The sequence below is a fragment of the Microcaecilia unicolor genome, chromosome 3 (assembly GCF_901765095.1).
Source record: "Microcaecilia unicolor chromosome 3, aMicUni1.1, whole genome shotgun sequence".
In the NCBI taxonomy this organism is placed as follows: domain Eukaryota; kingdom Metazoa; phylum Chordata; class Amphibia; order Gymnophiona; family Siphonopidae; genus Microcaecilia; species Microcaecilia unicolor.
In genome coordinates, this window is record NC_044033.1 from 254684476 (window position 1) to 254711720 (window position 27245).

The 27245-nt window shown below is 46.2% G+C and overlaps 1 protein-coding gene across 1 annotated transcript in view; it reads left to right on the forward strand.

Moving 5' to 3' along the window:
- LOC115464607 (otogelin-like protein) overlaps nucleotides 1-27245 on the forward strand; it is a 55313-nt gene that overhangs the window by 21595 nt on the left and 6473 nt on the right. The window contains exons 15-35 of the mRNA XM_030194966.1: nucleotides 267-408; nucleotides 932-1075; nucleotides 1208-1351; nucleotides 4541-4639; nucleotides 5030-5140; nucleotides 5337-5493; nucleotides 5803-5829; nucleotides 6251-6406; nucleotides 6831-7109; nucleotides 7588-7705; nucleotides 8428-8507; nucleotides 10618-10742; nucleotides 11960-12086; nucleotides 12365-12463; nucleotides 14009-14028; nucleotides 14196-14301; nucleotides 14727-14869; nucleotides 15779-15887; nucleotides 18609-18628; nucleotides 18808-18913; nucleotides 20291-20389. Coding sequence (XP_030050826.1) covers nucleotides 267-408; nucleotides 932-1075; nucleotides 1208-1351; nucleotides 4541-4639; nucleotides 5030-5140; nucleotides 5337-5493; nucleotides 5803-5829; nucleotides 6251-6406; nucleotides 6831-7109; nucleotides 7588-7705; nucleotides 8428-8507; nucleotides 10618-10742; nucleotides 11960-12086; nucleotides 12365-12463; nucleotides 14009-14028; nucleotides 14196-14301; nucleotides 14727-14869; nucleotides 15779-15887; nucleotides 18609-18628; nucleotides 18808-18913; nucleotides 20291-20389 — 2411 coding nt within the window. The remainder of the gene's footprint in view (nucleotides 1-266; nucleotides 409-931; nucleotides 1076-1207; nucleotides 1352-4540; nucleotides 4640-5029; nucleotides 5141-5336; nucleotides 5494-5802; nucleotides 5830-6250; nucleotides 6407-6830; nucleotides 7110-7587; nucleotides 7706-8427; nucleotides 8508-10617; nucleotides 10743-11959; nucleotides 12087-12364; nucleotides 12464-14008; nucleotides 14029-14195; nucleotides 14302-14726; nucleotides 14870-15778; nucleotides 15888-18608; nucleotides 18629-18807; nucleotides 18914-20290; nucleotides 20390-27245) is intronic.

Sequence of the window (27245 nt, forward strand, 5' to 3'; positions counted from 1 at the left end):
CCCTCCAGTACTACAGTCTCACTGGTTCCACCACACTTGCTGCCTCTGAATTCTCCAGTACTGCAACTTCACAGGTGCCAGCACTGAGTTCCACACTGAGCCCAGTCCAGTACCATAGCCTCAAGGGGTCCCATTCTCAATGCCCCTGAACTGAGCTCTCCCTAGTACTACAGGCTCATAGGTACTTCACTCATTAGCACCAAACTGAGCTCTCTCCAGAATTACAACCTGATAGTCCAAAATCCACGACTATGCTTCTCTTTTAGCACTTGTACAGAAGGCAAATTCAATTGCACCAAGAAAGCCTGCAGCTCGATGTGCAACGCCTATGGCGTATCCCAATTCCTCCAATTCGACAACGTTTGGAAAAAGTTCTCCACAGCAGACTGCGAGGTCATTCTTTCAGAGGTAATTCAGAGCCTGTCCCCGCTTCACATAGGTGTCGTGGCTCAGAGCTTTTCACTGAAAACCGAGAAGTAACTGAAAATAGGGTTCGCCCGCTTAAACTCTGCTGTCAGCCCACCCTATGGAGATGAAACTACAGATCCATAGATGCAATGGGGGTAGACTGTCCTTGACAACGTAGAGGTCACAGTTTCAGTCACTGCATGCACGGCTGAGTAGTAAAACACAGGAATGACTAGTCCTGGTCAGTTGTTTATCCTGCTCCAAGGCAGGTGCCATTAATCCAGGACTTGCTTGGTCTTCTTCCAGTTTCTACAGCTCTTTTTAACATAGTAAATGATGACAGATAACGACCTGTATGGTCCATCCAGTCTGCCCAACAAGATAAATTCATTTTACATGGTATGTGATACTTTATACCCGAGTTTGATTTGTCCTTGCCATTCTCAGGGCACAGACCGTAGAAGTCTGCTGTTGAGTTCCTTTTGCTCTTGTGAGTCATTTATCTCTCTGATTTCCCTCGCAGTCCCAGGCTGACATCTCCCCTGCCTTTCGGGTTTCTGCTGTGAGCAGGCGCTCCAGACAGTGGGCTGGAGCTTTCACCACGAAGACCATCTCCATCCAGATCGGAGGAGTCAAGGTGATGCTGATGAAATCCAATATAAGCGTGGTATGTCACCATTCCCCTTTCAAACACAGATGATGTTGGCTTGGGATATTTGGCCAGTCTGATTGACTAGCCTTATGCCTTCTTCCTCTGACCCAGCAAACACTTCTGTCTCCTTTTCTCACTGTACTGCAGAGTTATGATGATCTTTCCTCTGCTGAAAATCAAGTCAACATCTACTCTGCTGGTTTCTACACTGTTGTGGAGTTACCTGTCGGGCTGACACTGTACTATGACCAACACCTGGATATCTTCCTTCACATCCAACCACAGCTTCAGGTACATGCTTGTCTAACTTCCTGTTCCCATTAGTCACTTATCTTACATCTGAACCTTCAGGCAAGGGAGTTCACCCCCCAACTGTATGTTAACAGTTGGGGGGTGAACTCCTCTGTAATGGAAGTGAATTTTAAAGATTGTTTTTCATCTCTGTCTTGACCAACCAGTGCACTTGGGATCTGTATTGTTGATTAGAAGTAATTCTGTTTGTTTAACTGTGAAAATAAGTTGGAATGCAGAAGATAAGACACAGCTCTAACTAATTTGGTATGTGAAGGGGAGGATGGCGTTTGCTTTCCAGCTCTAGCATGGCCACCTGGAGTTGGGGAGCATGTGACCACGTTCCCACAGTATGGCTTGTTTACCTAAACAGAGAAGTTTTCTGTAACTTTCCCTAGCTCTGAACATGAGCTCAGAGCCTAATAAAAAGGGGAACTTGTTACAGCAGAGTGGGAGCTCATCTGTGAGTAACGTACGTACTGTGCAGAGGATCTGTTCCTGGTCTAAAAAGCTCCTGGCTTTTGCTGTAACGGACTCCCCCAGCCAGTGGTGTGCTGGTAAATTTTTAACAACAGGTCTCTCCCCAGTCCACCTCGGCGCCCCCCCCCCCCCGTCCACCACTGCGCCCCCCATCCACCTCTGCATCCCCCCGCCCACCACTGCGCCCCCCCATCCACCTCTGCGCCCCCCCAAAATTGCAGAGCTGGTTATAGCTGGGGGGGGGGGGGGGTAATGCATTACTCTCTCCAGGAAAAAAAAATTAAATGATCCCAGGTTCCAATCTAATTCATGTTTAAAATGGGATAAAATGCCATAAATAAGTAAATAAATATAAACTTTTAACGTTCAGCACCTGATTCTCAAAGTGGACATATTCCAAACACTATAATGAAAATAAAATTATTTTTTTCTACCTTTGTTGTCTGGTGACTTTGTTTCTCTGATCATGCTGGCCCAGTATCTGATTCTGCTGCTCTCTATCTGTTCCCTTGACTCCGTTTCCAGGGCTTCCTTTCCATTTATTTCTTTTCTTTCCTCCTTTCTTCTTCATTTCTGGTCCTCCGCAGACTTGACTGTACAGTGGATCTAGCTTCTGCCTATTTTCTCCATCCATGTGCAGCTTCTCTCCTCACTTCCTTTTCCCTCATCTAATCTCCTTCCTCTATCTTCCCTCCATGTCCAGCATTTACTCTCTCTACCTTCCCTCCCCTCCATCCATGTCCAGAATTTCTCTTGCCCTCCCCTCCATCCATGTCCTGAAACTCTCCTCTCTTCCCTGTCCCCCTCTATCTATCCATACCCAGCAATTCTCTTCTCTCCCCTGCCCCCCTACCCATCCATGCCCAGCAATTGTCTTCTCTCCTCTGCCCCCCTCTATCCATCCATGCCCAGCAATTGTTTTCTCTCCCCTGTCCCCCTCTACCCATCCATGCCCAGCAATTCTCCTCCCTCCCCTGCCCTCCCGCTCCCATCCATGTCCAATGATTTTCCTCCCTCCCCTGCCCTCCCCTCCCGCTCCCATCCATGTCCAGCGATTCTCCTCCCTCCTCTGCCTTCCCGCTCCCATCCATGTCCAACGATTTTCCTCCCTCCCCTGCCCTCCCCTCCCGCTCCCGTCCATGTCCAGCGATTCTCCTCCCTCCCCTACATCAGAAGGCGGGACTAAGGGCACGAAGTTCACGAACTGAAGCAAACAGGGAGGGAAAGCTAGAGACGGGCAGTAGGGCTTTAATGCGGCGCCTCAACGGAGGAGGTATTTAAAAAAGATGGATGGGAGCGGGAGGGGACGGTGGGGGCGAAGGACAATCGCTGGGCATGTTTGGGAGCAGGAGGGGAGGTAAGCATGGTGCCCTCCTGCCATGCTTACCTCCTGCAATGGAGCTGGCTCGCCTCGAAGAACAACCGGCTCGCAAGAGCTGTCAAAATTTAACAAGCGGCTCTTGCGAGCCGGAGCGAGCTGGCTCCAGCACACCACTGCCCCCAGCTGATGATAAGAGCCTGAATGATGTAAGGACCAGTGATGATTGTATGTATAGTGTATGTTTTGCTTCCTTTCCTGTTCTAAGAACTCTTTGCATTGCTTAGATGTAGAGACCAGTGATGTGATAATTGTTTATAGATAGGTATTGTTTCTTTTCAGTTATGTAGCTAATCATTGTGTTTATATAGCTAGTCATTGTATATGTCTTAACCATTGTATATATATCTTAATCAATGTAGAATTTAGCTCCTCTAATAAAGGTTTCATTTATCTAATATGAATCCAAAAGAATCCACGGTAATTATTGAGTAGTCTGTGTCAGTGAGACAGGCTGTAAATTCATAGCAGTTCATCCTCCTTAGTAAACTCACAGGGGTGCATGCTCTGTGAGCCATTCCAGAGCCTATTTACATGTGTAAGCAGGAGAACCTATGAGGTTGGATCAAGATCAATGCAGTGACTCAGGGCCCTCTAGGGACTTCTCGGTTCCCTTTAAGAAGAGAAAGTGAATGGGAAGAAGAGACGGGCCCTAGATCTGATGTTACCTTGGTAACTGTTTGTCATGAAATGCCTGGCCACCCGCCTGGGGTTACCCCCCAGCCACTTAGACGGTCTATCCCCAGCCCAGCCTGCACCTGCTGCTTGTGCTCTACACTAGCAACCTCCTCCCACCAATTTGGGTCACAACCGCCTCTGGGCTAGTCTCCCGCTCTCCAATTATCCCCAGTGAATTCTAGGTTACAGGAACCACACTCCCAGTGGTCCCACAATTCCCAGAAACCACTCATAGACCCAACACATAAACCACCAGGATTCTTTACCAGTCCAGTCAGGGAGAGTCAACAAACTAAACAGGTTTATTGTCACACTGGAACAATAAACAAAAATAAAATGTGCAATCAGCAAACAATAACAGGTAACTGAATTATGGATCAATTATAATGCTAACTAAACATTTGCATACTGTCTAAACAGTACCTGGGAAGATCAGTATACTGCTGCTTGCTTCCTGCCTGTGTTAAAAAAAAGAAGATTCAGTTCCCTGCAACAGCTTTACAGCAAAGAAACACCACCTGCTGGCCAAATAGGAGAAATACACTTCAGGACATAATTAAAACAGGAAAATATCTAATACATTTTGCAGGCTTAAAACACACTATTTCTTCACACTGTTATTGACTGTTGACTCTCCATCTTCGATCTTGTAGGGGCATGTGCAAGGCATGTGTGGTGATGCTGATGGGAAAACACACTCGGAAAACATCATGGGCATGGTGTACTATGCCCAGCAGTTTGCCCTTGGCAAGGTAAGTAGCCAGAGTGACGGTCAGCACATGGGCTATGGGAAGAGGAGGGTGTAGGTACCGTATGTGATGTATTTAGCTGAGAAGCCTCTTCCGTCCTGAGATGATACTGAGAAGCATGAATTAAGGAGAAAGTAACAGTTCTGTAACCGTTGCTCTAGCTGTCTCTATATTAATGTTAACATCTCTCCTCCTACCAAAGCATGCCTAGAGAAAGGGGAATCATTTTTTCTAGCTTTGGAGTATTGTTTTATCTGGGTGGTGGGTCTCATTGTGAAGCAGGCCATCTTCCCATCGGTCATGGCCAACCGACCATTGGTATCATTCTATGCCAACGGCTGACGATGCTGACTGGTACCCAAGCTGACTGATTGACCAGCTTCTTCCTTTCAGTGTTCAGGCATAGTGCCCAAACCACCTCCTCCATCTGATAAGCACAAGAGGTACATAGAGGAACGCTGCAGTCTGCTCAAGAGTGAGGTGTTCTCCCCATGTCACCATCTGGTGAGTCTCCTCCATTTCAAAGTTTTCCTTCTCTACCTCGGTATCTGTTTCTAGAGTGGTGACTCAAAGACCCATGGGGCTGTATCCTAATGCTAGACTGTAAAATTCCAGTCTTTGCATCAGATATGTATTTATTAAGAGCAGAGCAGGGGAGAGGAGCAAGGTGGTCTAACCATTCTTTGCTGTTCACATCCAGGTGTCTGTGGAGTCTTACTATACTGCCTGTGTGGAGGAGACCAAGAACTGCCAGAATAGCGAAAGCAGCATAAGTTTCTGCACCGCTGTGGCTGCTTATGGCCGGGCCTGCTGTCGCAAGGGGGTCGCCATTGACTGGCGAACCCCTGACATCTGTCGTGAGTATCCTTGAGGCCTGCTCGGAAGCTCTTTCGCTTAGTAAGCCACATGCACTTGTAACAGGTCTTGGCGTGACTGTGAAATAGAAAGTTGGGCAAAAAAAAGCAATCTTTGGTTCAGGAGATGACCAGCTTCTCCCATTGACTTGTGGTGTCAAGCGCACTTTTGGGTTGTCCAAGGATGTCTTCTGGCCCAAGCTTCGTCTGTATTCCAGTCTGCAAGCAGCACATCTAAACTGTACAGGGGATTGTGGCATTGACTTTGTATTCTGAAATTTAACCAATGTCTTCATTTTATTTGTTTGACAGCCTCTCCATGTGAATACTACAATCGAGGTGGGTACTGTCTAACTTTCAATTTCTTAAACCTGAGCATATGTTCCTTAGCGGTATGTATTAAACTGGAGCCACGGAAGCTACTTACTGTCTGACAGCTGTTTAGGAGGCTTGCTTAATTATAGTGTAAGGGCCAGTGGGGTTACCTCACCCCAATGTCTACCCCAATCTTAGTCATAAACATGCCAAAAATTGAGGTGCATATAAGTTATGAATTTGCTATTTCCCTCCCCTTGTATATATAAGACATGGGTCTTCTCCTTCCATGTTCTACCCTCAGGCTGTTCTTCAGATGAATGTAGAATCCAGACCCTATCGCGAGTCCTTTACAGGGTATGGTGCAATTAAATGAGTTTGTGCCAGGTTCCCTGACTAGAATGAGAGATGAGATATATGCTGACACCTGTCTGATCCCACACAGATTCAGGTGAAGGTCCTTTCCGCTTTGTCACACTGGATCAGCTGGTTCTGACTGCGGATTACAATTCCAGGCAGGTGGGCTTGTCCAAGAGCGACTCTGTGAGAGAACTGGATGCAAGCTTCATGATCACCCAGAGCCTCTTCAAGGAGCCGTCCAGTAAGTCTGCTGTCTTTCTTGGCAGGCAGACCCTTGTGTGGAATGCACAAATCTTGACTGCTTGATATTTTCTGTCCTCCTGTCTCTCTTTCTCTCTTACCCTACCTCTGGGATCCCCTCATATGAAGGAGTTTTCCTAAACAGGGATGTCCAGTGAAAGGTGGTTCTATAAGTGGTGCCAATGATGTGCAAGATGGACCATTGGTCTGATCCAGTATGACTATTCCTATGTTCTTATAGGCTTGGGAATCACATGCAGCTCACCAAGACCCTCAGTATAACTCCTACACAAAATTACTTAAAATGGTCTGAGATCTTAGATTTTAAAGGTGACATAAAGAGAACAATGGCACATAGTTGATATGGTAAGCAACAAACAGGTTAAATATTGCATGTACTGATTGCTTTTCTTTCTAACCTGTAGGCAGCAATACACTCATCTCTCTGGAATCAGTAGCACACCCCAATTACTTCATCGTAGAGAATAACGATGGCAGCCTGAGACTGGATAAGTGGCAAGCGAGCATCAGCTTTCGAAAACAGGCCACATTCTTTTGGAGGAAGAACCATTGGAGAGCAGGCTACGATGCACTGGAATCCTTCACGTCACGCCAATATTATGTATCTGTTGGCCAGGGCAACTCATTGATTATGGCCAGGTTCATGACAGGGAACGCTCTGGCAATGAGTTTCAAATTGATAGGTCAGTGTAAAGAATAAGAGAGCTTGGGAACGCTACTATCCTTTACTGTTTGGGTCTCCTTGGAGCAGTTTGTCTTTTATTATTTGGGTTTCCTAGAAGTCCCATAATTCCAGCCACATGCACCCTTTATTGCTTGGGTCTCCTAGGAGCTTAAGACCTTCATATACCACAACCTTTGCTGTTCAGGTCTCGTAGAAGCTTAAGACCTCAAGACACAACCACTTTTTGTCCACTGGGGCTCTCAGTAGCACAGAACTGGAAGATATTACCACCCCTTTCCTACGAATCCCCTTGAAATTCAAGCTCCATTTGTCTTCCTGTAGGTCCAGAGACACTGCTTACTTTGCCCTCTATTTATTCAGGCTCCATGGTGTGGTTGAAGATGCGCTTTCAGTCCAAATTTCCTTAGACTGTACAGGTTTGGGCAAAGACCCATGGTGTTGATCTGGTTTAACTCCCTTTTTCTGTTGTTTTCCAGTTGAAAGTTTTGGCCTTCCTTCTTTCTCCATCTGCACCTGGAGGTATAAGGTCTGTGAGAACCCCTGCTCCCCCACATGTCAGGATCCATACATGGCGAAGTGCACCTTATCTATCAAGTAAGTGGCAAACTCAACACTGTCCTCCAGCCGTTTCCATTCTTTCTGCACTTGAGCTGTGTTCATCTGTGCGCCTTGCCTTCCATAAAATGTAAAACAAAATCCTTCCAGTACGCTGGGAGAATTATGTATTTTGGAATATTTTTCAGTGTTGTCATTAATGCATGTTCATGAATAAAAGGTATCCTCATCTCATTCAAACTAAGTTTCAGTATGTGCAGTGCCTACCAAGAGCGATAGAAGACAATCACCCGTATATGAAAAGAAAATACAACTCTACAAAGTCATGTTAAAATAACTAAACAAATAGAAAGAGGAAATTGCCTTGAAGATTAAGAAATTAAAAAAAACAAAAAAACAAAACATTAACATTATTCAAAGCACAAAGCAGACAGACTGAATACCAAAGAACTCCTGTCTCAGTAGGGACTCAACCTAGAAGCCTCCAGCCAGCTAGCTCAGCTTCAATCCCATTGCATACTATCCTTAGGACACCAAACTGCTACAGAATGAGGTAAATCCTTGGAAGAGTAAGAACAAGGTTTTTCTGCTGGATCACACTGGGGTGGCTGACTTGACACCTGAGACCACCCACACCTATCCTGACCCCAACCCAGTACATTTTCCACTGCACTTCAATATTGATGGTTTCTTCCATTTTATTCCGATTCACACTGGATGGCGACCCTTTCAACAGTAATGGCTTCTTTCTTCTTTCCTAGCGTTGAGGGCTGCTTTCCTCACTGCTTTCCAGGGATGGTCTTTGATGAAGTCACACATCGGTGTGTCCATTACAAGGACTGTAAGTAAAGTTTAGATTCTCATCACCATCTCTCTGTATCTATTTCTAAGTCTCTTTCATGGACATTTGATTACCAGGCACCTGTACTGTGCTTTGAAATGATGTCATACCCACAACGCTGGTTGGTTGGCTGTTGGGAATGATGTCATCATCAACGAGAGAAATGTCCATCAGCTGAAACCTCTCTGTTTATCCTGGTGACCTTTAACTGATATTGTATTTTCATGTGTAACCCTGGGGTTCCTTATTGAGATGAGTGGAACGGGTAGATGTGAATTGCTTGTTTACTCTTTCCAAAAATACTAGGACTAGGGGGCACGCAATGAAACTACAAAGTAGTAAATGTAAAACAATCAGAGAAAATATTTCTTCACTCAGCATGTAATTAAACTCTGGAATTCATTGCCAGAGTGTGGTAAAAGCAGTTAGCTTAGCAGGGTTTAAAAAACATTATTAAACTGGACTTGGGAAAATCCACTGCTTATTTCTAGGATCAGCAGCATAAAATCTGTTTTACTGTTTTGGGATCTTGCCAGGTACTTGTAACCTGGATTAGCTGCTGTTGGAAATAGGATGTTGGGCTTGATGGACCTTCAGTCTGTCCCAGTATGGAATGCATATGTTCTTATGAGAGGGGTCAGGGGCAGCCATCATACATCTCCTAGTGCTGTGTGTGCTGGGTTTGAGGAAGAAATGGCTTCCAGGGCCCTCATCTTTTGAACTAACACCACCAGTCCTAGATACAGTCATAAGCATTCCAGTTTATAGTTACCAGCATTGTGAGCTCCTAATCGCCCCAGTATTGAGCAAACTTCTTCACAGTGTGCAAAGAAGTGAAACATGGGTTAAGTATTTATTTACATACAAAAGACTTGATATACTCCATTCATACGTGGCACAGCAGAGCAGTTTATAGTAAAATCAAGAGGAGAGGGAAGACCAAGGAAAAGGGCGAGAGAAGTATGGGGACTAAAGTCATTGTGGGGGACGCATGGGTCAAAAGAATGCATGGAAGAAAAGAAGGGCAGTGAAAGGTCAGGCTGGGGGAAGGAAGGGGAGGTGGGGAGCACTCAGAAGGTAACGGGACTAACCAAAAGCCATTTGGAAGAGCTAGGATTTAACTACTTTGTTGAATTTCCGGAAGGGTGATTCAAAATGAATGTTGGGGGTGGGGTTTGGGGAGGGAATTCCAGAAAGATGGACTAAGGTAGCAAAAGGCAGAATCTCTTGTGATGTCTAAATGAATACTTGATGCAGGTGGAAGAGAGAGAAGAGCAGCTTGTGAAGAACGAAGAGTTTGGCTTAGGTCATAAGGGTTCTGGTGGTCAGCTAGTAACTGGGAGAATGAGAGGAGAGTCCCTTATACACTAGGCCAAGAATTTTGAATTTATTCTCCATAATTTGAAAAGTTGCCTCCTACGCTCCAAGTACCGACTAATTCTAGTATCTCAGCTCCATAAATTAATACAAATATTCAGTATGATTTACAAACCCAATGCAGAAACAAAACCTTAAGATAAGGAAGTCAAGTCAGATTCTATTAAATCCTGGGATTATTGGGTCTTCTTCCTTCTTTATGGGAAAATCCTTATGTTGGTGACCAATTGTAGGCACTCTTAAGGATCTAGCAGACTTGAATGCTTCCTCCCTGGGTCTATAGCCTCCTTTCTCTAACCGTGCTCCTCGAACCACTGCTCTAGGACTAGCTGTTAAACAAATCCAACACCACAATCCACACTCCTCACATGTGGCTCTTCTCTCCTGAGCTCTAGGCTCCTTGGGCCCCTGGAACACACACCCCAGAGCCCAGAACTGTGCAGTAAGGGCAACAACTCCTCCCGCACAATGGATTTGATCTATCACCCTCCTCTGGGAGATGGTCATCATCTATATTCCTCCCTTAATGAATTAATTCCCGCCAGAGACACTGATATATCTAGAGCCACTCTAGTGAGGAGAAAAATTATTGCCTCCCTTCCAGAGGAATTATTTATTTTTTGCATTACTCTGTGATGCACTGGATTTGTGATGTTCTTCTGTTTACTGTGTTGTACACCATGTCTAAGGAAGGAGGTAAGGAATTATAACACACAATCTATTGCGTTTCCAGGTATAGATATTACTGTTCCTGGAGAATCTTCAACACCTTCAACAACCATCCCAGCTGTGACCACCCCTAAGATCTTCTCACCACCAAGTCCACCAGTGATACCTGTTGTTATCCCCCCTACCAAGGTGACTGCATAAGCTGTGCCCATGCAAATATTGTACCTTAAAGGTTATGAAGATATGTTATTTTAAGGATTGATATATATAAAAAGTTTTTGAAGAAGATAAAATCGGGTTGATCTATGAAGATTTATACAGCGCCACAATAAATGGGATGCTGTTCCCAGATGGGATTTGCTGATATTTATTCTGATGATCCCCGGAAACATACATAAAAAAATATATATATATATACATAAAAAAGAAAAAAAATGAAAATAGATGTTGAAGTTGTCAGCCTGGACTGTGTGAGATATATAATTTGTGAGTGTTTGGGATTATACAGATGACATGCAAATATTGAGGCAGCAGTTCCACTCAAACGTTATCAACTTTTCATCCTTCATGATCTTGTTACCCTTTCTGAATGTCTCACTCTATTTTTTCCCTTGGTGCCACTCCACACCGACCCCATGACACAGAGGACCTGTGTGATACAGAAAGCACTCTGCCAGAGACAGGTGGCTCTTCGGAGGGGGGGGGGGGGGGGGGGCAGAAGAAGGCCTCAGCTAGATAGGCCCCTGCCTCTGAACTGAAGGGGTTCTGGTTTCAGAGATCTCTGTCCACCATTCAGGAGGTCTGAACAAAGACAGGCTTGTAAAAGACAAAGGGGACTCCATGGGTACAGAGCGAGCATTGCAACAGTCAAGGGGTGTAGAACTATTCCTTATCTCCAAACAGGTACTCTAGGGTTACAGAAAACCTCTCCATTACACAAATGAGGGGTTTAACAGGAGGTGGGAAGGACACAATCACCTGTTCTCCAGGTCCATGAGGACTCCAGGGTTAGAGTTATGAGACACTGTGGTCAGATTTAGGGTTCAGACCAGGATAGCAATTTGGTTTAGAGGTTTGGGTTAGGGTTTGGAATAAAGGCCTGGGCTATAGAATTGAGATCATGGTGGAATTAGAGTCTGAAATTGGATTTAGGATAGGATTTGGAGTAAGACCTGAGTCGAGGCAGTTTTACATACAATTCTACAGGTACTAAACTTCTGAAAAGAAGGCATCGCTTGCATAAGCAATATATGAAAATTCTCTTGAAGAACACAAGAAATGATGAAAAGACTGAAGAGAGAGAGAGAGAGAGAGAGAGAGAGTGAAGAGGGTATAATAGAGTGAAAAGCTGATGTGTCACCTATCTTTGGGGGGTGGGGTAATGTTCTATTTTATTTCTGATGCAGATAACGGACCATGTGACTACAAACTGCTCGGATGCACAGTGTCCCATGCGGATGCTATGCCTGAAGTCTGGCTCTGTGGAGGTGGAGACCAACATGACTGACCCCTGCTGTACAGAGTATCACTGTGGTAAGACAGTGGTCACTGTGGGGAGACAGTGCCGGGGAGGAGGGAGGCGGGGTGCTCGGAGGTCTTTGGTGAGACATGCATCAATTCCTGTAGCCTCCTCCAAACTGAGTGCCCATCCCCTCCTTCCTCTACCAAGCGTGCGCTCATGGTCTTCATCCAATGCATTCATTACTGACGTGTTGTGTCTCTCTGGACTCGTAAGTCTAGTTGACCCAACGATATTTAGTTTCCTTTTTCACTTTCTCTTCATCCTCTTGCCGTATCTCCCTCTTTTCCAGAGTGTCTCTCATGTCCCTCAGTTCCAGTCTGTGGTCCAGGATCCTCCTTACAGAAAGATTATGATCCCGAGACCCAGTGCTGTCCCACATATGACTGTGGTAAGTGTTGGGAAAAATGTATTTAAAATGTGAAGATACGATGGATCCGGGGAGGGGTAAATATAGCCAATCTGCATGCGAAAGAGCAAAGAATTATGGGAAAATATTCAAACTATGCCTCATCATATTATGGTGTCGTTTTATAGGATAGCACGTAGCTGAAATACTGCTATTTATGCCAGTGTATGTTGGTGTTCTTGCTGTCAAATGTTGGTTCGTTCTTTATAGAATTATCTCCCTATGAAGAATTATCTTCCTATAGTGAGGTGCGAGCTGCACACACAGGTTATAAAATAAGGGACGATATGAGCCTAGGGGTGCATATGCGTGTGGAAATTATTATTATTTGTTACATTTGTATCCCACATTTTCCCACCTATTTGCATGCTCATTGTGGCTTACATAGTACCGTAACAGCGTTTGCAGTTCCGGTATGAACAAATACAAGGTGATATTATGGTAGAAAGAGGTTCAACTATGGTGAATACATTGGGGGAACAGAGAGAAAGATGAAGAGTTAGGATATGTCTTTTACGGTCTTTGGTTTCGTTATGTCGCAAATGTCCAGGTTATTTATGTTGGGTCGGTGGGGTATGCCTTTCTGAACAGGTTAGTTTTTAGGACCTTTCGGAAATTTAAGTGGTCGACCGTAGTTTTTACTACTTTAGGCAGTGCGTTCCATAGTTGTGTGCTTAAATAGGAATAGCTGGATGTGTAAGTTGATTTGTATTTTAGTCCTTTGCTGCTTGGGTAATGGAGATTTAGGTATGAACGTGCTGATCGTGTGGTGTTTCTAGTTGGCAGGTCAATGAGGTCTGTCATATATCCCGGGGCTTCTCCGTAAATAATTTTGTGAACTATTGCACAGATTTTGAAAGCGATATGATCTTTGATTGGGAGCCAGTGCAGTTTTTGTCGTAGGGGTTTGGCGCTTTCAAAATGCGTTTTTCTAATTATAAGCCTGGTTGCTGTGTTTTGTGTGGTCTGAAGTTTCTTTATGATTTGTTCTTTGCATCCTGCATAGATTCCGTTGCAGTAGTCTGCGTGGCTTAGTACCATTGATTGTATCAGGTTGCAAAATACTTCCCTTGGGAGGAATGGTTTCACGCGTTTGAGTCTCCACATTGAGTGAAACATTTTCTTTATGGTGGATTTCGCTTGGTTCTCTAGTGAGAGGTTCCGGTCGATTGTTACTCCGAGAATTTTCAGGCTGTCTGAGATAGGCCTGTATGCTGCCTGCTCACTGTCCTATAACCACAGGCATATCTGTGGTGCTTGCAAGAGTGTTTGCATCTTATAGACACTACGAGATGTGCGTGTAGTTGCCAAATCTGGATTACCCAAGGGTGGTGTAAATGCTTGTGCCCAAATTCCAAGAAGGCAATTGACCTCCTGGGCTAATATTCTAGAAAGGAAAATGGGCGGCCATTTTGTCTTATCAAATAAACTCCTCTCAGGCATCCTCCCCAAACATCGATATGTACACCGTGTCTTAAACCTACTGATATGAGAAGGTCATAATTATCTATCTTTATTCTATTGCAGTTGTTCAACCCTCACCCTCGGTAAGTTTTATTTTATGTCTCTCTTGCATTGAGGTCGATATTGTAGGCCTCCATCCCATGTATAACTGAACACTCAGTTCCCTTGAAATTAGGTGTCTGTTCATATGCTGTATAGGTGTGGGGGAGAAAGGATTTTGGTGTCATTGATGTGGGTTTTGCATCCAAAGGAATGTGAGGACGTGACCTGCCCGACCTCTGACCCCTGCAGTAAAACAGGCTCCATCCAAGTGGAAGTGTCTGGCTCAGATCCCTGCTGTCCTGATTACAACTGTGGTAAGCGCAGGAGAGGCTGAAAAATAATCATGAGACCCATGTTAGGACTGAGAATCCTAAACTTCTTACTACTCTAGTTGCCTCATTGGATCTATCCTGTTTGAAGAATGGTCACAGAAATTTCCAGGCCCTAAACAAATCTGCAATGATAATGGCCCAACCAGATCCTCCTCTGCTTCCTTTCAAGATTTTCACTGAGTTTATTCTCCCATCTAGATAATCAAAAAGTCCACCATTTCCTTTCTCTCTTCTTGCTGTAGTTAGAGTCTCCATCACCGCCCTTCTCTCTTCGGCCTTCTTCCAGCGCACTGCAGCGGACGTGCTTTTATCTCTCTCCACTCACAGGCCTAGTTGGGTGAGCCATCAGTAACCTTTTCATTCCTCTGTCCTTCTGTCTTCATGCTTCCTCTCTCTCCTTTTTCCAGAGTGCCCATCATGTCCCTCAGTTCCAAATTGTGATCCTGGATTCATCCTACAGAAAGATTACGACCCCGAGACTCAGTGCTGCACAATATACACCTGTGGTAAGAGCGTGACCATTAATATGAAGTTAAAATGTAATAACGAGGTGATGAGGAGGATCTAGAGATGGGTTCAGTTTTCCAAAGAGGACGCTAAAAGAGCGGTGAATTCTGGGACAGTATCGAAGACTATTTTTCACACTAGGGATGTCATTAAATCTAAAAGTAAAAGAACCCTGGCGTACTGAGGTACTAGTTGAATTCATTGGATAAAGGTGAGAATCGTTATCTGAACTGACTAGAAGGGAAGTATTGGTAATGAGGTGAGAGCAAGAGTTGCAGGAGAACAAACTAAAACATTCATGAGCCCAGAAAGTACCGGGGTAGTTCAATAAAAGGGGGGTCTACCTGGAGCCTAAAGTAGGTGTCTACATTCATTTACTGCGCCGCAGGGCAAATGCACACCTATATTTTAGGGACGATCACTTCCGCCAGCCATACGGTATAGTGTAAATTCTCAAGTCTAGATCGCCAAAGCACATGCAAAATTGAGAGCATGTTATCGTTTACATGTGTAACCATGCACCCCATCCACACTCCAGCCATGTGCGCGCCCACCCTAAAATGTACGCATCATCGCACTTAGGCGTCATGTGATGGAATTTTGTCAGATTATTGGCATTTACGGCCTATGGGCATGTATGCGTGTGTCTGGTGCTTAAATGTTGGTGCCTCCTTTTAGAATTATTTCCTACATGTCCGCACCATATGTTATACTTCTCGATCTGATGAAGTAAATAATCATCTTTCTTGGCTCTTTTCCAGTTCTACCACCCACATCCCCGGTAAGATTCATTTTCTTCTCTTTTTTGGAGGTTAAGGAATCACCCCAAGCTCCACATCCTTGTAGTAATGAGTCTGATCACCAGATCTCTAAAAGTAGGGCTGACATGATCATTGAGCCGTGAGGTGGTGGGTTTCTTCTTGTGATGTGTACGTTATCGGTTTTGCAGCAGGTTGTATGTTCAGGAGTGACCTGCACACCCCCAGAGCCCTGCCAGCAGAAAGATGCCGTTGCGGTCACAGAACCAAGTTTGGATTCCTGCTGCCCCCATTATGAATGTGGTAAGTATATGAGACTTTAGGAAACTATTTTAGACATTAACATCTTGATCTACCCTTATCTAGTTCCAACTAATCCAGTAGTGATGAGGCATCTCCTCTACTTCTTCTCCAGGTTCTCATTCCGTTCATCTTTTCTCATCGGCATAATCATAAAATCCCCTTCCTTCCTCTAGCCAGGGTGTTTATCCATCGCCTCCCTTTCTAGGTGTGCAGTCATGGTCTTCTTCCAGCGTGTCACATGGCAACATGTTTTTGCCTCTGTTTGTCTTTCTCTGTCTCTCTTGCATGGTGGCAAGATCCTCTGTTGTCTTCATCTTTCCCCACTCTCAACTTTTCCAGAGTGTTTATCCACTACTTCCCCTCCTAGATGTGCAGTCATGGTCTTCTTCCAGGGTCAAAAAGCGACATTTTTCTGTATTTCTCTACCCTCTGTCACATGGTTGGGTCAGATCTCAATGAGCTGCTCTTGCATTCATCTTTCTGTCTCCTTCTTTCTCCAATCTCCTTCTTTTCCAGAGTGTCTGTCCACTCTGTCCCCTCCTAGGTGTGTGGTCATGGTCTTCGGTCTTCTTTCCGTGTGCCAGATGGTGACATGTTTCTGAATCTCTCTACTCTCTCTCTCTTTTGCATGGTGTAGTCAGACCTCATTGAGCTTCTATTGTCATCATCTTTCCCCACGCTCCATCTTTTCCAGAATGTCCATCATGTCCCTCAGTTCCAGACTGTGGCCCCAGATTCTCTCTACATAAAGATTATGACCCCGACATCGAGTGCTGCCCAACATACACCTGCGGTATGGGTTTGAGGAAAATATGAAGTTACCGTTCACACCTGTCTGATATTTATATGGGGGAGTGGGGTTTATATACTGTTTATTGCTGTTGACTTCAAAAGCTGCTGGGTAGCATTTTCTACTGTATTAAGGGGCCCATAGGAGCCAACTTTTCAAAATGATTGGGGGTGCTGAAAATTTTTTTTTTAACAGGTGGTGCATTCCCCCTTCCCTGTCCCTCCTCTCTCCCCCTCCCCCTCCTCCTCCTCCCCCCTCCCATCCTCTCCCCTCTCCTCTGAGTTCCAAGCAGCCCTCCCTCTCCTCCGAGTTCCAGGCTGCCCTCCCTCTCCTCTGACTTCCAGGCCGCCTTCCCTCTCCTCCGACTTCCAGGCCCCGTCCCTTTGAGTTCCAGGCCCCCTCCCTCTCCTCCGACTTCCAGGCCCCCTCCTGACCTCTTCTCCCACAACAGTCCTCTGCCCTCGCCTTCCTGCGTGTCGCCCAGAATTTAAAATTCATCTTACCTCAGGGTCCTGGCGGCAGCAGTGAAAGGCGAGCAGGCTCAGTGCTTCAGCCTTCCCTTCTCTCTCAGCTCTGGTCCCGCCCTTGCGGAAACAGGAAATGAGGGCGGGAGGACTGTTGACGGAGAAGAGGGCGGGAAGGTCGGGCTGGCTGGGAACTTCCGACAGGTCAAAATATTGGGGGTGCTCGAGCACCCACAGCACCCATGGAGTCGGCGCCTATGAAGGGGCTCATTTCTGAAGCTGTATCAGATGTTTAATAGTGGAATTACTGAGTGCCAACGGCCACAAAGCTTGTGTAAATGCTTGAGCCTGGATTGTTAAAAACTGCATGCAAATTATAGTGGTTATACACAATGTACTTGTCTAACTGTAAGCAGGGCCGCCAACAGACTGGACCGGGCCCGGGGCAAGGCTGCCCCTGAGGCCCCGCCCACGCCCCCCAGGCCACCGCTGCCGCACCCCCCTCCACCCCCCCACCGAGGTTGCCGCCGCTCCCCCTCCTCCACCTGCCCTCTGCTTTGAAATCACAGCGCCTCTCACCTCCGTGTGAAAGCGTTGTAGGCCGCAGGGCAGCAGATCACCTCCCTTCAGTCCTCCTTCCCTCCTTGTGTCCCGCCCTCGCGGAAATTACGTCAGACGAGGGTGGGACACAGGGAGGGAAGGAGGCCCGAAGGAAGGCGATCTGCTGCCCTGCTGCCTGCAGTGCTTTCACACAGAGGTGAGAGGCGCTGTGATTTCAATGCAGGGGGCCCGGCCCGCTGGCAGATGGTCGACGACGGAGGGTGGGTGGGACTGTGGCGCCGGGCCCCCCTTGGGAATTTTGTCCCCCCTGCCCCCCCCCCCCCGGCGGCTATGACTGTAAGGACAGGCCGGGCTCCAGCCTTTGTACAGCCACCTTCAATCAACTCGCCATTGTGCGCCAATTTATACAATAGCGCACAGGCAGAATACTGGTATTTAAGTGCTTATGTGTACACATGTGTGTGTATGTCGGTATTGTGGCCGTTCATGTATGTACTGTGAGGCCAGTGTTCAGACCGCGGGAGGTGGCTGGGCTGATTCTCGTGGTCGGTACCGAGCCGGGGTATTCAATGCAGGGCCGATTCCAGTGAACGGAACGGAATATCCGGTTTATGTTTTGGCCGGCTTCAACTTAACTGGCCAAGTTAATATTCAGTACTGGCCGGTTAAGTTGAAACGGGCCAAAGATAGGCCTGTTATTTCAGCCTCCAAACAGCCAGCGATGTGTGAATAGCCCGGTTAAGTGCCATTTTTGGCCGGTTAAATGGTTTTAAATAGCGGCTGGTTAGTGTTTAAATGATGATGCTGTCTGTAAAGGATTAATCCCCTGTACTGTATATGTTTTCACCACGTCTTACACCTACTGATATGATAACATGAGAATTATCTGTTTCTATTCTGTTGCAGTTCCTCAACCCTCACCCTCGGTAAGTTTGTTTTCATGTTTCTCTTGCTCTGGTGTAAAACGTTGCAGGCCTCTGTCTCTTGTATAACCAAACTCTCAGTCCTCTTGAAGTTAGGTGTTTCTCTGGGTATAGGGGAGAAGGCATTCTGAGGTTGGAAGTTTCCAATTTTGGCATCATTGATGTGGGTTTTGCATCCAAAGGAATGTGAGGATGTGACTTGCCCGACTTCTGACCCCTGCAGTAAGACAGGCTCCATCCAAGTGGAAGTGAGCGGTTCAGATCCCTGCTGTCATGATTATGATTGTGGTAAGTACACAAGAGGCTGCAAAATACCTACAGGATCAATAAAAAACAAAACAAAACAGATTTGCTTCTAGCAAAGCCTTCTCCCAAATATCTTGGGGGTTGTTTATGTTTATAAGAACATAAGAATAGCCATACTGGGTCAGACCAATGGTCCATCTAGAATTTATTTCCAGTCCTAATATACTGCCATTCAAAAAACATCAAAGCTGTTTACAAACAAACATTTAGTAAGAGAAATTCAATAAAAGCAAAATGGCGAGAGACAAGGAGGCTAAACACCCATGTCCTCATGAACCCATCCAGTCCCATCAATCCACAAAGCTCGGTGGTCTTTTTCCAACAGCTCAACCGGAGACTGTTGCACCTACCAGGCTCTGGATATGTCACTATTACAATCAGCAGCTTCCACCCTAAGGCTTGCTTTATTCAGGTCTCTAGTTTGAGATCTTACATATCCTTCAGAGCTGTGACACCCTCCACAGGAGTAGTTGGTCCTTCTTTGTCACAGCTGTCATCTAAGAAGACATTTGGTTTCTCCTTTTCCTCTGGGACCAAAAGGTGAAGCTTTCCTATGACCTTGCCGACCTGGAGTCTGGCTTCTGGAAAGTTCCACTCTGCTGATATCAGCTCCCCCCTGTGCGTAGGGTTCCACGTCTGGTCAACCATGCTTCCCTCTGATAGGGAGCTGAAGGCCTCTCGTAAAGACACCAATCCAGTGAAAATTTCTCCTGTTTTTAGCTCTCTCTATTTCTGTTTTAATTTACCTCATATCCTGAAAAGGGGGGGGGGGGGGGTCATCCTTCAGGTCCACTGGATAAGAAAAGAGAGAAGGGACCCAGACTCCTCTTGGTATTTCCAAAATGTGATACTCACAGATGAACCTTGGAGTCTTTCTCTAACTAACCCTGCTTGACCAGGAACGCAGTTGCACCACAGCAGTTCAAAGACAGCTACACATTATGCCCATCATCACTTGCTGGAGACACAAATACTGAATAGCATGTGCTGCATGGTGCTCAATACAGGGCAAGGTTCAAACTCTATGTCTCCATCTGCTGGTTGACGGGCATAACACACTGGTCTTGTGGATAATAAGGAAACTGTCTTTAGGTGCCCATTAGGGAACTTCTTTGTCACCGCTAATATTCTACCTAAAAACCTTTGGCTGAGGTTATCAGGCTGTTTGGAGTTCATTTCTACTTTTTGCTGATGACTTGTAACTTTCTGTGTCTCTGGAGAAAATATCCAGCTTAAGCCTGACGATAAGATTCCCATTAAACCCCTTTCGTCTCACAGCATAAATTTTTTTTATCTTCACACCGGCCACTGTTACAGCCTCCTGTCTGCTTCACTCTCCTCTCTCTCTCTCTTTTCCAGAGTGCCCCTTGTGTCCCTCAGCTCCAGACTGTACACCTGGATTCATCTTACAGAAGGACTATGACCCGGAGACTCAGTGCTGTGCAGCGTACACCTGTGGTAAGAGTTAGCATGAAAATACCAAGTTAAAATGTAATGACGTGGCTCTGGAGAGAGATACAGAGGACGTCAAAAGAACAGGGGATTCTAGGGGTTAACGAGGGACTTTTAAAATCCTTATTTGGACTTCATATCAAAAGATCAAACCTTGAATCGGTTGAGAACAAAAAATTTGTAAAAGAGTCGCCAAGCAGCACAAATAATCAGATATCATAGGGATTTGAAAAACACAAAAACAAAAGTTCAAGATGAGCTGAGTGTATTAAAGCAAGAAGCATTTTATGAAGTAACTATAAAGGGACTATCGAGAATTAGACAAAAGCGAGAGGTCTATAAAATAATGAGTGGAGTGGAACTGGTAGATGTGAATAGTTTGTTTACTCTTTCCAAAAATACTAGGACTAGGGGACATGCGATGAAGCTACAAAGTAGTAAATTTAATATGAATTGGAGAAAATTTTTCTTCACTCAACGTGTAATTAAACTCTGGAATTCGTTACTAGAGATTACGGTAAAGGCGGTTAGCTTAGCGGGGTTTTAAAAGGTTCTGGACGGCTTCCTAAAGGAAAAGTTCATAGACCATTATTAAATTGACTTGGGAAAATCCACTGCTTATTTCTGGGATAAGCATCATAAAATGTATTGAATTTTGGGGGGGGGGGGGGGGGAGGATCTTGCCAGGTATCTGTGACCTGGATTAGAAGCAGAATACTGGGCTTGATGGACCTTTGGTCTGTCCCAGTGTGGCAATACTTATGTACTTATGTATTTATGAGAATTAGAGTAGAATGGACAGGTAAGTTCATCATCTCAGACAGTACAAAGGTAGTTTTCAGATGGCCCTTCGACATTTACTACTGTGCCTCATGAGTTTTACTTTCAGCGGAGGTGAATGATCCAGTGTATGACAATTTTTATATACCCATGAATGGCCTGTCCCTGGGGCAGGGCCCAGTATCTTCCCAATATTTAGCTTATTCCCTAAGGAATAAACTAATAGCGGAGCAGGTCACACACACTCATATATGTTAGAGGTGTTGTAAACGCTCATGTCTGAAATGCTAAAAAACGCAGGTCAGTTCTAGCATTCTATGCAGAATATGTGTCCCGCTCATGCGAATGCCCACGCCGTTAAAGAGTGATGCGTACCAACTTGCACATAGCCCGAAACTGTTCATTTACATACACTATGGTCCATTTGCATAAATTACTTGAATAGCGCCATTTACACGTGTTCATAGAACCTGTCCCTACGTTCTCTAAAGTACATCTTATACTTCTCGATCTGGTAAACTAATAATTATCTGTCTCTGCTTTTTTCCAGTTCCACTCCCCACCTCCCCGGTAAGTTCTTTTCATGCTTCTCTTGGTCTGGTAACTTGCTCCTGAGAGAGACTTAGGCATCCGGTCACCAGAGGGGAATTCTCAAGGCCATTGATGGGGGGAAATTCTGATTTATTATTGTTGTATCCAGAAGCGTAGCTAGGTGGTGCGCAGGGGGAGCGGTTGCTCCCCTAAATCGATTTTAAAAAAAAACCAGCGCCTATGCAGCGAACGGCAGTGAAAGAAGCAGAGGACAGCCGGCTTGTCTTCAGATTTCTCCTTCCCTCTCAGCTGAGCTGTGGTCCCGCCCTCATTTCCTGTTTACGCAAGGGCGGGATGCTGAGAGGGAAGGAGAAAGGCAGCTGAAGATGAGCGGCTGTTCTTTGCTTCTTTCACTGCCATTGTCAGGTAAAATGAGTTTTAAGAGGTAGGGCAGGGGACAGGGAAGAGGGGAGAAATCGCTGAACATGAATGCAGGGGGCAGGGAAGAGGGGAGAAATCGCTGAACATGGATGCAGGGGCAGGGAAGAGGGGAGAAATTGCTGAACATGGATGCAGGGGGAAGGGAAGAGGGGAGAATCGCTGACTTGGATGCAGGGGACAGGGAAGAGGGGAGAAATTGCTGAACATGGATGCAGGGGGAAGGGAAGAGGGGAGAAATCGCTGACTTGGATGCAGGGGACAGGGAAGAGAGGAGAAATCGCTGAACATGGATGCAGGGGGCAGGGAAGAGGTGAGAAATCGCTGAACTTGAATGCAGGGGGCAGGGAAGAGGGGAGAAATCGCTGACATGGATGCAGGGGACAGGGAAGAGGGGAGAAATCGCTGAACATGAATGCAGGGGGCAGGGAAGAGGGGAGAAATCGCTGAACATGGATGCAGGGGCAGGGAAGAGGGGCGAAATTGCTGAACATGGATGCAGGGGGAAGGGAAGAGGGGAGAATCGCTGACTTGGATGCAGGGGACAGGGAAGAGGGGAGAAATCGCTGAACATGGATGCAGGGGCAGGGAAGAGGGGAGAAATTGCTGAACATGGATGCAGGGGGAAGGGAAGAGGGGAGAAATCGCTGAACTTGAATGCAGGGGGCAGGGAAGAGGGGAGAAATCGCTGAACATGGATGCAGGGGCAGGGAAGAGGGGAGAAATTGCTGAACATGGATGCAGGGGGAAGGGAAGAGGGGAGAAATCGCTGACTTGGATGCAGGGGACAGGGAAGAGAGGAGAAATCGCTGAACATGGATGCAGGGGCAGGGAAGAGGTGAGAAATCACTGAACATGGATGCAGGGGAGGGCAGGGAAGAGGGGAGAAATCGCTGGACATGGATGTAGGGGAGGGCAGGGGAGAGTTGCTGAACATGGATGCAGGGGAGGGCAGGGGAGAGAGGAGAGTTGCTGGACATTGATGGAGGGGAGGGCAGGGGAGATATGAGAGTTGCTGTATATGGATGCAGGGGAAGGCAGGAGAAATGTTGCATATGGATGGAAGAGATGCAAAAACAGGAAGGAGATGCACATGGACGGAGGGGAGGGGAGAGAGGAGAAATGCTGGACATGGAGTGGAGGAAAGACAGGAGGAAGTGGAGGAGTGACCTAGAGGTTAGGGTGGTGGACTTTGGTCCTGGGGAACTGAGGAACTGAGTTCGATTCCCACTTCAGGCACAGGCAGCTCCTTGTGACTCTGGGCAAGTCACTTAACTCTCCATTGCCCCAGGTACAAATAAGTACCTGTATACAATATGTAAGCTGCATTGAGCCTGCCATGAGTGGGAAAACGCGGGGTACAAATGTAACAACAACAACAAGTAGATGCACATGGAGGGGAGAGGAGAAATGTAGGACATGGATGGAGGGAAGGGAGGACAGGAGGAAATGCACATGGATGGAGGGGAGAGAGGAGAAATTTTGGACATGGACAGAGGGGAGGGAAGACAGGAGGAGATGCACATGGATGGAGGGGAGAGAGGAGAAATGCTGGAGATGGACAGAGGGGAGGGAAGACAGGAGGAGATGCACATGGATGGAGGGGAGAGAGGAGAAATGCTGGACATGGATGGAGGGGAGGGAAGACAGGAGGAGATGCACATGGATGGAGGGGAGAGAGGAGAAATTGCTGGATATGGATGGATGGATGGGGGAAAGAGGAGAGAGGAGCATCAATGGACATGGATGGAGGACAGGGCCCAGGGAGAGAGGAGAAATTGCTGGATATGGATGGATGGAGGGGGGCAGAGGAGCATGGATGGACATGGATGGGAGGACAGGGCCCAGGGAGAGAGGAGAAATTGCTGGATATGGATGGATGGAGGGGGGCAGGGGAGAGAGGAGAATTGCTGTATATGGATGGGGAGTTGCTGGACATGGGTGGATAGAGGGGAGGGCAGGGAAGAGGAGAGTTGCTGGACATAGGTGGATGGAGGGGAGAGGAGAGTTGCTGGACATGGATGGAGGGATGCAGTGGACAGAGGAGGGTTGCTGGACATGGGTGGATGGAGGGGAGGGCAAGGAGAGAATTGTTGGACATGGATGGAGGAGAGGGAAGGGAAGACAGGAAGGAGATGCACATGGATGGAGGGGAAGGGAGAGAGAAGAAAAACTGCACATGGATGGAGAAAATAGGCAGAAAAAAAAATTACACCCAGCACTATCCCCGCCTCCCAACCACCAGCCCCGCCTCCCAACCACTACTACAACTACTATTTAGCATTTCTATAGCGCTACAAGGCGTACGCAGCGCTTCATAAACATAGAAGAAAGACAGTCCCTGCTCAAAGAGCTTACAATCTAATAGACAAAAAATAAATAAAGTAAGCAAATCAAATCAATTAATGTGAACGGGAAGGAAGAGAGGAGGGTAGGTGGAGGCGAGTGGTTACAAGTGGTTACGAATCAAAAGCAATGTTAAAGAGGTAGGCTTTCAGTCTAGATTTAAAGGTGGCCAAGGATGGGGCAAGACGTAGGGGCTCAGGAAGTTTATTCCAGGCGTAGGGTGCAGCGAGACAGAAGGCGCGAAGTCTGGAGTTGGCAGTAGTGGAGAAGGGAACAGATAAGAAGGATTTATCCATGGAGCGGAGTGCACGGGAAGGGGTGTAGGGAAGGACGAGTGTGGAGAGATACTGGGGAGCAGCAGAGTGAGTACATTTATAGGTTAGTAGAAGAAGTTTGAACAGGATGCGAAAACGGATAGGGAGCCAGTGAAGGGTCTTGAGGAGAGGGGTGGTATGAGTAAAGCGACCCTGGCAGAAGACAAGACGGGCAGCAGAGTTTTGAACCGACTGGAGAGGGGAGAGGTGACTAAGTGGGAGGCCAGCAAGAAGCAGATTGCAGTAGTCTAAACGAGAGGTGACAAGGGTGTGGATGAGGGTTTTGGTAGAGTGCTCGGAAAGAAAGGGGCGGATTTTATGGATGTTGTAAAGAAAGAAATGACAGGTCTTGGCAATCTGCTGGATATGAGCAGAGAAGGAGAGAGAAGAGTCAAAGATGACCCCAAGGTTTCGAGCTGAGGAGTCATGGAAAATGAGAGAGCCATCAACAGAAATAGAAAACGGGGGGAGCGAGGAGGTGGGTTTTGGTCATATTTAATTTCAGGTGGCGTTGAGACATCCAGACAGCAATGTCAGACAAGCACGCTGAAACTTTGGTTTGGATACAAGGTGAGATATCAGGGGTAGAAAGGTAGATTTGGGAGTCATCAGCATAGAGATCCCACGGAATTCAAACATGCGCGGGATAAGCATAAAGGAATCCTGTGCCGAAGGAATGGATCCTCAGGAGCTTAGTCAAGATCGGGAGGTGGGGCTGGTGGTTGGGAGGCAGGGATAGTGCTGGGCAGACTTATACGGTCTGTGCCAGAGCCGGTGGTGGGAAGCGGGACTGGTGGTTGGGAGGCGGGGATAGTGCTGGACAGACTTGTACGGTCTGTGCCAGAGCCGGTGGTTGGGAGGCAGGGCTGGTGGTTGGGAGGTGAGGATAGTGCTGGGCAGACTTATACGGTCTGTGTCCTGAAGAGCACAGGTACAAATCAAAGTAGGGTATACACAAAAAGCAGCAAATATGAGTTATCTTGTTGGGCAGACTGGATGGACCGTGCAGGTCTTTTTCTGCCGTCATCTACTATGAGCCCTCTAGGGATAGAGAAAATACCTGTATATAATGTGTACAGTGCTGCCTATGTCTAGTAGCACTATAGAAATGATTAGTAGTAGTAGTAGTAAGTTGGATCCACTGGACAGTCAAGTCTGCGGAGGACCCAGCTTTTACTTATGGATATAGAGCAAGAAAGGAGGAAAGTAAAAGAAATAAATGGAAAGGAAGCTCTGGAAACGGAGTTAAGAGGACAGATAGCAGCAGAATCTGATACTGGGCCAGCATGATCAGAAAAACACTTATGAAGTGGGTGAAAGATGGGAAAAGAACTTAGGAGACTGGGTAAGGGAGAGATAGAGGGGGGAATGGGAGTGCTGGAAAGGGAATGAGAGGGAGATAGTCAAAGCTAGTAGGTAGATGAATACTAAGGACTAAAGAGTGAGAGAAAAGTGGTGGAAAAAACAAAATGAAAGATCAGTGCCAGACAGATGCAGAGAAGTACAAGAAGAAGACAAGAGAAGAGCAAAGAAACGGAAAAGCCAACCTGGAAAAGAATTTAGGAGAAGACTGACACATGAAAAGTGGAAAAGAGACTGGGACCAGCCCAACTAGAAAAATAGAATGCTCAGACAACAAAGGTAGAAAACAAAACATTATTTTTATTTAGTGCTTTTTAAGGACTAAGATGTGCCTGCTTTGTGAAATGTACATTTTTTTTTCTTATTGTTGTATTTTGCAGCATACAGGAGAAAATACATTTCTGTTTCTCTTTTACCAGTATTTGCACTGCTTACAGAGTCTGGCTTTCTTGAAGAGGTCTATATTTAAGTTTTTGTGGGCACGTTTTTTGTGGTTCCCTATTTTGTATCACATGAGGGTCTGTCCGTGTTCTGCATATGTGACTGAGGTGACAGATTCTGCTAGCATGTAGTGTTTTGTGTAGGAATGTGTAACAGTCCAGCTTGTTCCATTTTCCAGTAGCAGGTATATTGGTGCTCTAGGGTCCAGGGTATTTTCATAGGTGAGTTAGGGCTCTTGTGTGTTAAGTTTTCTGTATAGATTTTGAGTGTCTTTTTGTAGGGTTTTGTGTTATTTCATAAAGTGTCTGGCCCTATTGTTTTTGATATGCTGGCTTCATATTCAGCATTTTAGTCTGGTGCATGTGTGTGTTTTTTTAAATGGCCTTAACGAATATGTATGAGATGTACATATGCAAATGATATGCAAATGTGCCAAGCCACACCCTTTGCCCCCAAAATGAAACAGTCAAACTATGCCCATGTCTGGCGCCTATTTTACAAAGTCTGCTCCCCCAGATGTGAAAACCTAGCTACGCCTCTGGTTGTATCTGATATACCACCATTTCTACTATAGGTCAAAATGGTTTAGAAAGATTAAAGTATCAAAGAAAGGAACGCCAGCATTCGATAGAACAGATATCAGTCACCTC